At 50.2% G+C, this 14,368-nt stretch overlaps 2 protein-coding genes across 4 annotated transcripts in view; one reads left to right on the forward strand and one right to left on the reverse strand.

The window, feature by feature from the left end:
- The window catches only part of Dnah1 (dynein axonemal heavy chain 1), a 63,491-nt gene extending 58,349 nt beyond the window's left edge, over positions 1–5,142 (forward strand). The window contains exons 69-79 of the mRNA XM_027389525.2: positions 307–451; positions 667–825; positions 904–1,035; positions 1,555–1,725; positions 1,989–2,168; positions 2,242–2,418; positions 2,949–3,119; positions 3,268–3,398; positions 3,725–4,076; positions 4,339–4,573; positions 5,021–5,142. Coding sequence (XP_027245326.1) covers positions 307–451; positions 667–825; positions 904–1,035; positions 1,555–1,725; positions 1,989–2,168; positions 2,242–2,418; positions 2,949–3,119; positions 3,268–3,398; positions 3,725–4,076; positions 4,339–4,573; positions 5,021–5,142 — 1,975 coding nt within the window. The remainder of the gene's footprint in view (positions 1–306; positions 452–666; positions 826–903; positions 1,036–1,554; positions 1,726–1,988; positions 2,169–2,241; positions 2,419–2,948; positions 3,120–3,267; positions 3,399–3,724; positions 4,077–4,338; positions 4,574–5,020) is intronic.
- A 530-nt stretch (positions 5,143–5,672) lies between these two features.
- Positions 5,673–14,336, reverse strand: Bap1 (BRCA1 associated protein 1). Of its 3 annotated transcripts, XM_027389528.2 has the most exons (18): positions 14,033–14,054; positions 13,860–13,914; positions 13,584–13,710; positions 13,371–13,480; positions 12,796–12,928; positions 12,124–12,243; positions 11,595–11,656; positions 11,380–11,522; positions 11,036–11,114; positions 10,495–10,618; positions 10,059–10,206; positions 9,459–9,640; positions 8,997–9,127; positions 8,044–8,522; positions 7,719–7,879; positions 7,287–7,379; positions 7,115–7,187; positions 5,673–6,953 (listed from the first exon to the last, which is right to left on the reverse strand). In XM_027389528.2, the coding sequence occupies exons 5-18, from the start codon at positions 12,811–12,813 to the stop codon at positions 6,820–6,822; spliced, it is 1,947 nt and encodes a 648-aa protein (XP_027245329.1). In that variant the 5' UTR covers positions 12,814–12,928; positions 13,371–13,480; positions 13,584–13,710; positions 13,860–13,914; positions 14,033–14,054; the 3' UTR covers positions 5,673–6,819. The 3 variants fall into 3 exon arrangements, with proteins under 3 accessions (XP_027245329.1, XP_027245327.1, XP_027245328.1); XM_027389526.2 differs by lacking the exons at positions 13,371–13,480; positions 13,584–13,710 and adding an exon at positions 14,160–14,336 and having other exon boundaries at positions 14,033–14,062; XM_027389527.2 differs by lacking the exon at positions 13,584–13,710 and having other exon boundaries at positions 13,371–13,524; positions 14,033–14,059.
- Positions 14,337–14,368: the final 32 nt, after the last annotated feature.

The raw sequence follows: 14,368 nt of genomic DNA on the forward strand, positions 1-14,368 counted from the left end.
ATAAACAAGAGACTCCAGTTTTACAGCATGGAACTGAGAGCCCTCTTAAGATGACAAGATGCCCGTGTTTGGTCTTTATCACTGTTGGGTTGCTAGGGGTTTCCAAGTCTACGCTCCCCCACTCAGGCTGAAACCTCATGACTACCGTGGCTTGGGGCTGAGACATGCTGGGCCACGACAGTACTGCCCTGAATCTATGGCCACATCTCCCGGTGCCTCCTGCTCTGTTCTCTTGGGAAATCCAAAGTCCATAGGTCAGTGGCTTTCTGTGGGCTGACTCTCAGGGAGATGTGGGCTTTGTTGCAGGGAGCGCTGGCCTGGCATCTGGAACATATACCTGGATGAGTTCCAGAAACTTCTTCTTCTCCGTTGCCTGCGTGGGGACAAGGTTACTAATGCCATGCAGGACTTTGTGGCTAACCACCTGGAACCCCGTTTCATTGAGCCCCAGGCAAGTGCTGATCTCCAGGCTGAGCTCTCAAGGACATGCTGCTTTGAGGACTACCTTCCAGCCCTGTCCAGGCTATACCTCTTGAACAGGGACATTCTAGGACCTAGAAGGCCCTTGTAGAAGTGCTCTGGGAACCTCGGAAGCCTTTTCCCTTGCCCTGAGCCCTGTCTCTCATCAGCCCCATCTGGTCTCAGCATCTCTCCCTATCCTTACAGACAGCCAATCTGTCTGCAGTATTCAAAGAGTCCAACTCCACCACACCTCTCATCTTCGTGCTGTCGCCAGGCACTGACCCTGCTGCAGATCTCTACAAATTTGCCGAAGAAATGAAGTTCTCCAAGAAGCTCTCTGCCATCTCCCTGGGCCAGGGGCAGGTAAGGATGAGGCAAGGAAGGAAGAGGGGGCTGGACAGGATGAGAAACTGCCCTCTCCTCAATGTTTCTGTCCTACAGGGCCCTCGGGCAGAAGCCATGATGCGTAGCTCCATAGAGAGGGGCAAGTGGGTCTTCTTTCAGAACTGCCACTTGGCACCAAGCTGGATGCCAGCACTGGAGCGTCTCATTGAGCACATCAATCCTGACAAGGTGTGCCATGCTGCCTGCCATTGGGTCCTTCTCAGTGAAAGGACTAATGAAACCACCCATCAAGGACTGAGGATGCTTTAATGAAATAGTCCCACAAAGCATGTAGACCAAACCCAGACACAAAGCATGTATACCATAATACAACTAATTATTCTGGATTTCCATTGTTGTTGAATACACAGGGTTGAAACCCTGTGTATTCCTGGTTGTCCTGGAACTCATGCCTGCCTCTGTCTCTCTAGCACTGGGATTAAAGGTGTGGGCCACCACTGCCTGGCTATTCTGGATTATTAACTGGAGTTTTATTGGCCCTCCAAGTTGCTAAGTCTCAGGGGGTTAGTGACTTCCCTAAGGCTACCAGCACAGACTGATGACTCTAGAATTTGCTAGTCCTATTCCACATCACCTTATAGCCTAGCCAGCTCAGGAAAGGAGTAAGTCAGAGGGTGAGCTTGAGTTTCTGGATAGGAAGGAGCCTAAGCCAAGGTCTTTGTGCTCACGAGGTGCTGGGGCCACCAGGTACATCGGGACTTCCGCCTGTGGCTCACCAGCCTGCCCAGCAACAAGTTCCCAGTGTCCATCCTACAAAATGGCTCCAAAATGACTATTGAACCACCACGTGGTGTCAAAGCCAACCTGCTGAAGTCCTACAACAGCCTCAGTGATGACTTCCTCCACTCCTGTCAAAAGGTGAGGCATCAGATGGGAAGATGATGGCTCAGTGGATAAGAGCACTCGCTGCTCTTGCAGAAAATTTAGTTCAGTTCCCAGCAACCCACATCAGGCAGTTCACAATAACCTCAGACTCCACCTCCATGGTGATCTGATACCTCTGGCCTCTGTGAGCAACAGCACTCATATGTACACACCCACACACTCATACAGTGCAGTACAGCCTAAGCTCCCACCTACCTGCCCTTCTTCTTATGACCCTGTCCCTTCCTGTCCTGCAGGTGGTGGAGTTCAAGTCCTTGCTGCTATCTCTGTGCTTATTCCATGGGAATGCACTTGAACGCCGTAAATTTGGGCCCCTGGGCTTCAACATCCCCTATGAGTTCACAGATGGAGACCTGCGCATCTGCATCAGCCAGCTCAAGATGTTCCTAGATGAATATGATGACATCCCCTATAAGGTAGGCAAGGGGCAGGCCGGGGGCCACTGACACAGGCACCTATAATAAGGACCCTCACTCACTCACCACATAGGTTCTCAAGTACACAGCTGGAGAGATCAACTATGGTGGTCGTGTCACTGATGACTGGGACCGCCGATGTGTCATGAACATCCTAGAAGATTTTTACAACCCTGCTGTGCTCTCTTCTGAGCACAGCTATAGTGACTCCGGCATCTACCACCAGATCCCACCTACCTATGACCTCAATGTGAGTCCACAGGAGGGGGCCAGGGGATGCTAGGGTCCATGGAACTTTGATGCAGAAGGGGACAGTAGAAAGGAGGTATAGCCCTGCCCTCCAGAACACCTTTCTAATAAAAATCCCATCCCAGGGCAAGGAACAGTCATATCCAATAGAGAACAGCTTCTGTAGAAGAAGGTGAACCCTGCCTCACGCATTTCAGGCATCACTCAGTGTGGTGGTAATGCAGGCTGTGTAGGGATAGTGACACTCTCTGAGGACATACTTCTAGAGTGACATTCTGAACTGAGGCTAGATTGGATGAAGTGTCGGTACCTGTGGCAAGAGGGAGAATATTAGGTTTTAGCAGCTACAGAGAGAAAAAAGTAGAGGGATGGCAGTAAATGGCTCAGAGAAAAACAAGAACCACCATATACATCACAGAGACCATTTCAGTCCCAGAAACAACAGGATGGTGAACCGGGGAAAGTGACCATGCCTCTGAAGGCTGGGGAGAGCAAGCCAAGGCCTTCAGTTCCAGCCCTCTTGCTTCCTAGGGCTATCTCTCCTACATCAAGAGCCTTCCACTCAATGACATGCCTGAGATCTTCGGTCTGCATGACAACGCCAACATCACCTTTGCCCAGAATGAGACTTTCGCCCTATTCAATGCCATTCTCCAGCTGCAGCCCAAATCATCCTCTGTGGGTGGCCAGAGCCGGGAGGAGGTGAGTAGTGGTAGAGGGAAGGCGCCACGGTCTAGGCAGGGCCAGGCTGCTCCATTTTGCCTGCACCAGTGAGTAGAACTCTTCAAGAAAAATCCTGTCATGGCTAAGGGTAGCCAGCCTTGTCCTCTCATCTTTTTCGCCCCTGCAGTTAGTAGAAGATGTGGCTGAGAGCATTCTGTACCAGATCCCTCTACCTATTGGCTTGCAAGATGTGATAAACAAATTCCCTGTGCTGTATGAGGAGTCAATGAACACAGTGCTGGTACAAGAGGTCATTAGGTAATTTCTTGCCACACCTTAGCCAACCGAGTCAGGGGCCACTGTGCCATAGAGGAATGGCAACAGGTGTTACTTAGCTGTCTTGCTAAGTGCTAAACATCTGTCTAATTCAGCTGCTTATTTTATAGATGGATAAACCAAGGTCCCAAGAAAGTCGACCGTCTTGTCACATATTTAACTAAGGGCCAGAGCTAGGATTGTACCCAGAGTGCCTCACCCGGTTCGGCATTTAGCATGTGTTCTGTCATTGTCTATGGTGCAGGTGGAAGGGCATAGATACTGCCACAGAACCCCAGCCCACTAATACCTTGCCACTGACCCCACAGGTACAACAAGCTCCTAGTGGTGATCACACAGACACTTAGTGACATGCTCAAGGCACTCAAGGGGCTAGTGGTAATGTCCTTGGAACTGGAGCTGATGTCCACCAGCCTGTACAACAACACTGTGCCCGAGCTCTGGAAATCCAAGGCCTACCCATCACTCAAGCCACTGGCTTCATGGATCATGGACCTGCTGCAGCGCCTGAACTTTGTGCAGTCCTGGATCAAAAATGGCATTCCACCTGTCTTCTGGATCAGTGGCTTCTTCTTCCCTCAGGCTTTCCTAACAGGCACTCTGCAGAACTTTGCCCGAATGTTCGTCATCTCCATTGACACTATCACCTTTGATTTCAAGGTCTGAACACAAGCTGGGGAGGGAGGGGGAGAACACAACACTTGTAGGCCATAATTACCTACAAGTGGGAGCAATCCTGAATAGGAGGTGGAAAGACCCAGTCAAGAGTCCCAGAGATACTCAAAGGGGCAGGGCAGACGACAGGCCATAGACTAAAATGGCAGATAGGTGATGGGCAGGTGACAGCTTTCAGGAGGGAATTTGTGCCTCCTGATGCAAATCCTAATCTTGCTTTCAATCTGGGTGTCTGTGCCCATCACAGGTGTTGTCCAACGCACCAACAGAAATTGAGAAAAAGCCCCTAGTAGGATGTTATATCTATGGACTATTTCTGGAAGGTGCTCGCTGGGATCCATATGATTTCCAGCTGGCTGAGTCGCGGCCCAAAGAACTGTATACAGAGATGGCTGTTATCTGGCTCTTGCCAGTAGCCAACCGAAAGATTGAGACCCAAGACTTCTACCTGTGCCCCATCTACAAGACTCTGACCCGTGCTGGTAAGGCAAACCAAGGCAGATAGATAATCTGCACTACAGGTGGAAATCTAGGTCAGTTTACATGGACCAAGGTTAGCTGCCCAGGAAGGCTGGTGGAGGTTTGGGCCAATGCAGGGCGAAATGCAAGTTAGTGTTTAGGCCTTAATTCCCTGCCTGCTTGCCCTCCTTAGTAATCTATTGTGCAGCTTATGGGTCCCATCTTCCACCAGTGGCTCAGAGGAAGAACTGAAGCCCAAACCAGGGAATAAGAAGGGTGGTAGCAACTTCATCTTCAGTGTCATAACTCTAGGCAGGCCTAAGCCTTGATCAGATCAAGTCACCAAGGAGCCTGACTTTTGTGCCCTGGTTCCTTCCTATTCCCAACTCAAGTCTGTCAAACTTACTGTTTATGGTCTTCTCATAGTGACAGGGTATAACCTAACGGGATCTCTTTCTTGCCTGCTTCAGGAACATTATCAACCACAGGCCACTCAACCAACTATGTCATTGCTGTGGAGATCCCCACTGACAAGCCTCAGCGACACTGGATAAAGCGTGGTGTAGCCCTCATCTGTGCCCTGGATTACTAGACCCTGATAGAAGGGTCAGGGCCATTAAAAGTTGTCCAGTAAGTCCTGCTGTGCCTTGGCTGTGTACAAGAGGCCCCATCCACAGTGCCACAGTAGGGGAAAAGAGATAGCAGTCTCTGTAGAGAATAGTCAGTAATCGGGAGAGGGGCAGAGGCAGCTTTGGCCTGCTGTACCTGCCCAAATGCAGTAAGGGATGAGACATGTAACCTCTCAGGTCCCAGTGCCCCTCCAAGAATTCACCAGGTAGATCTATCTATCTATGGGCAGCCTTGCCTTGATCCGGAGCTCCAGAACCTTTTCAGCTTCAAAGCCATCAGATCTAGTGAAAGCCAAGCATTCTCACCTCAGTATTCCTTGTCCACAGCCCATCTGAAACATTCCCCTCAGTTTAGGTCCTGAATCCCATCCCAGGCCTACCATCACAACCAATCAGTTACAGCCCAGGAATACATACTGCCTTGCTTGGAGTCTAGTAAGTCTCTCATTTCACCACAGGCCAGCCTACAGACCTCAAGACAGCAAGCAGAGGATTTCTTATTAGCACACTTTTATTCACTCACTGATCCAGTATTTACAGAACTAGAGGGGTAAAAATGCTGCACCATCTCCCATACAGTTACTATGTACAGATAAGGGCCTGCTTGGATCACCTAAATCTAGCAGAGGGCACAGGGCTGTTTGGGGCTGGAGCTTGAAGCAGTACTGTGCTTACTCCCCCTTGTCATCCAGCCCCATGGGAACACAGGAGTTATAACTCATCTTGACCCTGTCCCCTACCCTGAGTACCTTATAAGAGGCCAAGGAAGCTGGTACAGTAGAGAGAATTGAATAGTACCAGCTTCATTCAAGCAGCCCTGTCTCTGATATCCCTAAGAGGAGGGAGACATGGTAATACTGAGGGGCTGGGTAGAGACTTCTCTGAGTCCCATAAACAAACAGAGATTAGGAGCCCAAGATAGGCCCATAGCCAGGGCCACAACACTGAAGGCAAACAGCCCCAGAGCCTTGCTTTGACAGCATTAGCAAGTCTGGATGGAACTAGGACCGTCTGCATGCCACTGGGACAACTCAACACTTCTCTCCACTATAGCTGTGGGACCCTGGTAGGCTGTGTGCATCTTACTAGGACACCCCATGCCCATTCCAGCTCAGCCTCCAGGTCCCTGAGTTTGGCGCTCTCCCAAGAGGAATGAAGAGTAGGCCAAGCTTCTTCACAAGGACAGGCTAGTAGCTGGGGCTAGAGCACCAGGGCCAATGCCTTCTCAATTTCCCAGTTGGGACCCTGGTGTCATCCCCAGCAGGATGGGAGAGAAAGGAAGCTGGCCATGAAAATACAATGGCAAGAAGGGCAGGAGCCCAAAAAAATAGACATCTCCAGTAGGTAAAATGTATATTCTGCTGCCCAGGCAACAAGGCCAGGTACTGCTGTTCCATAGATGGTTGTGGAGGCCACAGCACCCTCCAATTCTAACTGCTGCTTCCTGAGCATTATGGGGCTGACTTACCCCTGCCAGGCCCCAGAGCATAATAAAGCAGGACACACAGCTTATTCCCACTCCCAGGGCCTGGGATCTAGCTGAACTATTCAGTAATACTGGGGGGAAAAAAGTGGGATAGGGAGGGGACTTGGTAAGAGCCTTGTGGCAAGAGAGGCTGCAGAATCAGGGCCAGAGGTCCTCACTGGCGTTTGGCCTTATAGGGGCGAGAGCGTTTCCGTCGGTCAGGCTTCCGCTGCTTGTGAAGCCGACCAATGCTGACCCCTTGGCGGCGCCGCACTGAGATGTTCTGTTCCACTAGGTTGGCAAGCATACCTGTGTAAAGCACAAACTCCTTAGTAGGTGGCTGGCTTCCAGGTTCCCTGGGTTTTAGTCTGATCAGCCTCAGAAATTCTTGGGGATGTGTGTAGGGAGTTTGAGGGACATATGACCTTCAGCAGGGTAGGACAACTAAGACAATGTATGAGTCCCCTCACCTTCCTGAGCCAGCATAGATATGAAGGTACAGATAAACTCGTCGTAGTTGTGAGTCCTTCGCTGGTCATCAATCTATGGGAAAGAAGGCACATGAGGGCACCAGAGCTCATCTCCTCAGAGCAAAAGTCTTTGGGAGAGGACAGAGGAATAGGCCATAGAGGGATCACCCACCTTGAACTTCTTCCTTTTCTCCACCTCCTCCTTGAGACAAGCCTCATAGTTTGCAATCTCAGCTTCTACACACTTTAGTAGTGCTAGCAGCTCCTGCCAGAACCCAACATTGTACCTTAGGGGTCTGACTGGCACCAAAGCTTCATTACCAAAAAGCAGCTACAAGCAAGGGTGAACAGCCCATGGGACTACTGAGGTCACCCAACCCAAAAAGGCTATCAGGCACCTGGCTCTACCACCAACTTTCACACCAAAATTCCAATCAAGAGCCCAATACCAGTTGGGTGTGGGGTCTCACACCTTTGATCCCAGGACAGCAAGAGCTCCTACATAGAAAAACCCTATCTCGAAAAACAAAAAAGGAACCCAATACCCAGGGAGTAGGGCCCTGGGTCTTTCCCTCCACTAGGAAAAGAAAGCTGAAAGACTCACCTTAGGTGAGTACTTCTCTCCACTCAAGGGCTCAGTGGACCTGCTCAGCCCAGACTTGTCTCTGTTATCTGTGGCTTCTACCACCTCCTTCTCCTCTAGGCTGCTGGACCCCTGGTTGCCTTGGCTTGATCTGGTAGAAGGTGAGGTACCCTTCCCACCCTCTGGGAGAGGACATAAAAAGATGCATCAGAGTACATGACACTTTGTAGTCACCTGGTCACCTCCCTCCTTCTCCTTGGGTGCACCAAGTGATCGTAGTCACCTGGTCACCTCCCTCCTTCTCCTTGGGTGCACCAAGTGATCAATGAGGCAGCCCAAGGCCCACCTGTGAGTGCCAGGGGACTCAGTACACCATCATCAGCAAGGTGCAACAGGCCTGTGCTAATGACAGGACCCAGGTCACGGACAGCACGGTTGTAGCGTATGCAGTCAACACGCAGAAGGCTATCATCTTCTCCAAAAAGCACCTTTGAGATGTGAGAGGTGACAGGGCTAGAGGGCCGTGTTGGGTTGGCTGAGCGGATGGGCGAGCGCAAGGGTGAGTTGAAAGCACTGCCAATCTCAGAAGCTGTGTCCGTGCTCTCATTGCTAGGGGTGGGTGAAGGCTGCGAGTGTGTGGGTACAGCCACAGCTGGACTCCCAGCCCCACTGCTAGTCTTGATGGACAGAGGAATTGAAAGGTCTTTCTGAGACTCCTGAAGCTTCTCAGTTAAGACATTGATGGTGTTGGGCTGCAGCACTGACAGCTGCCCCTCTGAAGAATTGCTCAACGATCCTGGCTTCCCTGTCCCCTTCCGCTTGTATCTGTGGGGTCCAATAAAAAGGTAAAAAGAGGGAATGGGCTAGGTGGCCACACCTAGCAGTGTCCAGAATGGCTCAAATATATCCTCTTCTCCCCAAGTCAATCTGGAAGCTCCTTACACTTGGTCCAAACAATATGACCCACAGTACAGACAGTGGCCTCAAAGGACCTCCTCTACCTACCTCACTTCTAACCTTCCAATGCTATATCCTCCAACAAAACTGCCATACTACTCAATAAGTCCTCTCTCCAACCTCTTCTCCTACCCCAATTCTTTAAAGTCCAGATGAAAGATCACCTCAGCAAGAAATGTCTTGATACATGGCAAGATGCTTACCTCCCCCTAAACCCACCACAAGTTCCTGAAGACTTGGGGTTAGCCCCTCAGGCCAGCCTCCTCCAAGGCCTTCTCAGATATAGGTGGAATACTCAGAATTGGATCTGAGGCAGCCAAAGCTTTCCGAGTCAAGACTAACCTGATGGCAGAGCTGGTGTTCTGCACATCATCCTCATCATCCTCATAGTCATCCTCATCATCAGAGTACTGCTGGGGTGGTCGGACCGCAACTCGGCTGCGGCCCACACCTGCCGCCAAGTCTTCCTCCTCCTAGGACAGACAACAATAGGAATGAGGAGGGCTGCTCACCTAAACCAGGCATGGATGGCATTGCAGCTAGGGAGGAAGGTGCTTTTGTGTTACCAGTAGAGACCATCCTATATAGAACCAAAGAATATGCCCAAATGTGTAGCCCACAAAAAGGACTTAAAGCCAGAGGAGCTCTCTTAGCCACCTTAAGGCCATGCTATTGTGCTATGGTGAGGCCTCTGAGTATTAGAGGGGACTAGTCATCAAGGCCCAAGCAGAGTCAAAGGATAACACTGGGGACCCAACACTGTGGCCTCTCATATGAAATCCTACCAAGGTGCTTCCATCTTACCTGCATAGGGGATTTGGCATAATTGTGATTGTCTAGAAAGGCTGGTAGCCTTTGGACAATAGGGGTAGGATTTGGGGGAACCCCATTGAGGCTCCCTGGAGGCTTCACAACCAGCTTAGATTTGCTGGGAGGACTGTGGGTCGAAGCTTGTGGACACGAACCAGCCACTTCCTCTGCACCATCTAAGACAAGCAGAATATAGATAGGACAGTTGGATCCTTAAGAAAAGCCTACAGTCTCCCCAATCCTGTGACAGTTGTTTCCCCAGTGAAGGCAGCTATCAAGATTGGCCAGTAAGCTCTAAGTCACAGTTCCACTATGAGATGGGGAAAACAAGAAGAAAGGCATATTACAGAGAAAATAATGGGGGCAGGGGCAGTACAGAGGGGCAGGGTCTAAGGGCATGACAGTCCCTTAAAGGTGTCCTTTAGGAAAAGCTCACTCTACTCTCCCTTGGTGTTCTGAGGGGAAAGCTCAGGTGCTGGGATTTTAGACCTCCTGCTGAATCCCCTGCACTACTGCCCAAGTACCTTCTTGAAGTGTGTGGGCCCTCCCATATCCAGCTGTCCTAGATGGCTGATGCCCAAGTCCCTCAAGTACCTGTGTGAGTGCACTCAGAGGCCACTGGGGTCCTGCTTGCCTCCAGTCCGAGGGGGGACTTGCTGCTTGCTGGCTTGGTCTCCTCAGGCAGTTGTGACTCTTGAGATTTGTGGGTCTGAATCAGCTCCGGCTGTGTTACTCTAATCAGCTTAAAACAGAACTCAAAGCTTAGCAGAAAAGGGGTAGAGCAGGACTCCATGTCAAGGGCCTTGACCTACTCATTCATTTATTTACTGGAAGATAAAAAGGCCAAGCCACAACTTTTCTTTAGAAGCTTCCCACCCTAAGTTTTGCCACCCCTACAAAGGAAGCAAAGGAAAGAAATGGTCAGTTAAATCTGGATCTACAAGACACAATGGTTTTGGAATTAGAGACAGATGTTACAATGTGGGAAAGGCAGGGATCGTTGGGTTGGCATGGCCAGAGGCCCACTTACCTGCTGCAGGGCCTCCAGGACTGTTTGTCGGTTCACCTTCAATACATGTAGCCTGGCCTCATACTTGATCCTTCGGTCAGGCACCACAGCCATCAGGTTGAAGCGGATGTCATGGTACGGTTCCCTGCAGTTACAGTGACAGCCTTCAGAGCAGTTCCCACCCCAGCCCTGCTGTCAGACTGAGGAAAGTATCTTGTAGCTATAAGTATAGGCCCCACTCCAATAGACAGACAGCAGTCAGCCACATATCCAGAAACCTGAGCTGTACCTTTCCATGTGAGGGGCCTGTCAGGAAATGAGTCAGCACACCTGTGCCACCCAGGCCTCTCTGCTACCCAAAGGCTTGGCCCTCCTCTAGCCCAGCCCAGAGCAGGCCACAGGCAGTCCAGGCAGAAAGGCAAGAAATTGGAAGCCCAAGACCCAAGCCTGATCTTGCCAGATACACAATGTGCCTTACAATTTACAGATCATCTGGTTTATCTCTTTCCCTCCCAAACGGGACAGTTCAGACAAATACAACAGGCAAACTGAGGGTCCTTACCCTGCCGTAGCAAGGCCGATTCGTTCCATGATAACCCGTCGGGCTTTATCTGTCCACTCCTCATCCTCTCCCCAGGGCCCTGAGGGAGAACAAGATGAGGAATCAGAAGGTGGGAAACCCTGAGATGGCGTAGCCAGGGATAAGAAGGAAAATAGATTAATGTGGTTGAGCCAGGTATGAGCTGATCACATAACTCGGTACAAGATGAAATCATGGCCAGAGTTAGATGTCTTTGGTACCCACCCATTTCGTGCTACCGAGTCCCAAGAACCAAAGGCCCTGAGACCCAGATAACCAGAAGGAAGCATGACAAATCCAGCAGACCCCTTCCTCAGGATGCCTACCATGATCAATAGGGTAGACTTTCAAACCGTCCAACTCAAAGAGCCGCCCTGTGATAGGCACATAGCTGACAAAGTGGAATGCCTCCATGGTCCGCACTGCACTGAGGCCATTCTGCTTCTCAGGAAGGTGACGTGGTTCTGGCCTGGGAAGGGACAAAGTCAGAGCCATCCTCCACTACCCCTACCCCATATCAGCAAGCACAGCTCTCACCTACCTGGCATGGCTATTATGTGCCTTGGCCAGCTCAGGAGCATTGCCAATTGCATATCCTTTGCTCTAAGAAGAAAATAAGAACAGATTCTCAGGTGAGCTTCTAGGTAAGGGCAAAGTTCCAGAGAGCAGGCTTAAAGGCATTCCAGGAATCTCATCAGTACAGATAACTTTCCTAAAGGGCTAGTGGTGGCAGATGAAAGCATAAGACTCCCCCAAAGGGATGGGCCATACTGGCTTTGCACAGTATTTGGCTACCAGGGAACAACACAGCCTGCTACAAAAAGTCACAGGAGAAAAGGTTCTGACATAGGTGACTTAAATCTGTCCCTTCTCTACTTCGATCATCTCCCTTCCTAACAATGAAGTCAACCACCATCCACATTACTTATGAGTCAAACAGATGTTAATTATCATTTGAAAAAGAAATGGCCAAACAGTACCAAATATCATACGGTGGCATTGCCAATGGCTCTGAGGGTCAAGATGTACCCAGCTAGCTGTAAGCCATGAGTTAAGACACGACAGCATACCTCTGGACTGAAGCCTTTGGTGAAATCCTTCATTCGACTCAGGGTGGGCCCCAGATCCACATTGCTGCAGTTCAGAAGCACGCTCAGCAAGGCATGAGTAGCACAAGAGTTGGGAATCAGCTGTAAATCAAAATTAGTCATTCATACACCCCTCACACACCTTTTACCTCAAGCTTCCCCAAGCTTCACTGAGAAGACTGAAGAAAAGATGTCAACAACCCTCATCAGTTTCCTTTGTCTTGCTCAGTCTTTTGTTTGTTTGTTTTTTTGTTTTTTGAGACAGGGTTTCTCTGTGGCTTTGGAGGCTGTCCTGGAACTAGCTCTTATAGACCAGGCTCACAGATCTCTGCCTGCCTCTGCCTCCCAAGTACTGGGATTAAAGGCATGTGCCACCACCTCCCTGTCTTGCTCAGTCTTTACATAAAACACAGACCAACTAAGTACCACATATCTAGGGACATGGAGAATAACCTACAAAACCACTCTACTCTAAAGGTATACCTTTAATGAAAAAGAGCTAGGTTCTGTCTGCCATGTAACAACCACTCTTGGTTGGTATCAGTCTCTTTCTTCTTCCTGCTTCCCCCACTGTCACTTTTCATGCAAAACCAGTAACAACCAAAACCAAAAAATAGCATCCTGCACTTCAAACAAGCTCAGAAATCAGCAGACCTGGTGGGCAAAGAACATGTTATTCACAATATCATCATCAATCACCGATGTATCATCCACCAATGTAGAAACCTTGCGGCGGGACCTGCGTTCTTCAATCCATTTGAAGAGGAAGATAAATCCATATACAGGCCTAGAGAAGGAAGAGGTAGATGACAATAAGTGTCCCCTTCTTTCTCTCCCTTTTCCTTTGCACTAAGTGCTATTAATCTCAGCCCCTCACTCTTACCAATCCTAATGGCTCTGAGACCTCACACCCAGAAGCCTATCACAGACAGTCAAGTGTGGGCTTGATGCTCTGAAACACCACTCAGTGCCATAATGAAGTCTAGGCAAAAGGAGGAGGAAATCTGGAACTGGTGGCCCACAATGGAGCAAGGTGAAAACTCAAGGCACAAAAAACTTTGATGAGGAGCTCTCACTTATGGACCTTAGCCTCAAGCCCTAAAACTAGGGAAGCTCATGAACTCCTGAACCAGCCCCTTCATTTCTAGGAAATGCAAGCACACTTCTTGGATCATTACTGTTAGTTAGCAGGTTCCTCTGTTAGAAAGATCACCAAAGTGTTTAGGTACCTGAAAAGGGTCTTGTCACATCAACCAATCAATATACGACAACTGTTTAGTTTTGTTGAGACATGGTCATACTATGTAGCTTACACTGGCCTGCCTCTGTCTTCCAAGCCCTGGGATTAAAGGGATGCAACACCACTCCTGGTCAGGACAAATTCTGTGTGGTGATTAAAGCAAAGCACACGTGGTTATGTAATTAACGGATTGTTCACTTACAAAAAAGGCACTGTGCAACCAGAAGCTTCCTGCTACAAAACCAAAAACGGCAGCTGAACCGTACTCCAAGAGTGGTTAGGGTTAAAAGATGTGCTATTACTTCCTAAGGGGAAATGCTGAGGGAAGACTGGAAATAAAAAATAAATAATTCAAGGAGGGCACCCACACAGGGACATCTTATACAACTTTGTTTGTTTTCTAATACTGCCTCCCCTAAAGGAGTACTATTCCCCTGCCCTTTCCCAGCCCTCCGGAGGTAAGGGCCCAGCCACTCACCCCTGGCATTTACTCTGAAGATCATAGATCTCCTCCACTTGCACCCCTTTGACACCTATGATCAGGAAAGGAGAAATCGGCAGGGCAGCCCCAGATTCTGCAGCCAGACTCAGGAAGCACTCCCCCACATGCCCCCCAACAGCCAGGTCCCAATGATCAGGGGCGGCTCTTACCGAAATCTTCCACCAGGAGGGTGAAGAGGCCTGGGTGGGAGGACAAGAGGAGGAAGGATTGTCAGGCAGGAGTGTCCGGGGCCCATCCGGCCTCCCCAGCCCCCGGCCCGCCGGGGCCCCTCCGTACCCGGGTCACTCTCCAGCTCCAGCCAGCCCTTATTCATCTTCCCGCGGGGCGGCCCTCAGCGCCATGTCCAGGCCCTGCCAACCCCGCGCCGCTCCCAATGGGAGCGCCCACCGCGCTCGGGGTTTCTTAGTCCCACACAGACAACGGGCCGCGTCGCGTCACTAGCCCGCGCGGGAGTACGACGTCATCATTACGCGACGAGTCGAGCC

This window comes from Cricetulus griseus (genome assembly GCF_003668045.3).
Source record: "Cricetulus griseus strain 17A/GY chromosome 1 unlocalized genomic scaffold, alternate assembly CriGri-PICRH-1.0 chr1_1, whole genome shotgun sequence".
Classification (NCBI taxonomy): Eukaryota; Metazoa; Chordata; class Mammalia; order Rodentia; family Cricetidae; genus Cricetulus; species Cricetulus griseus.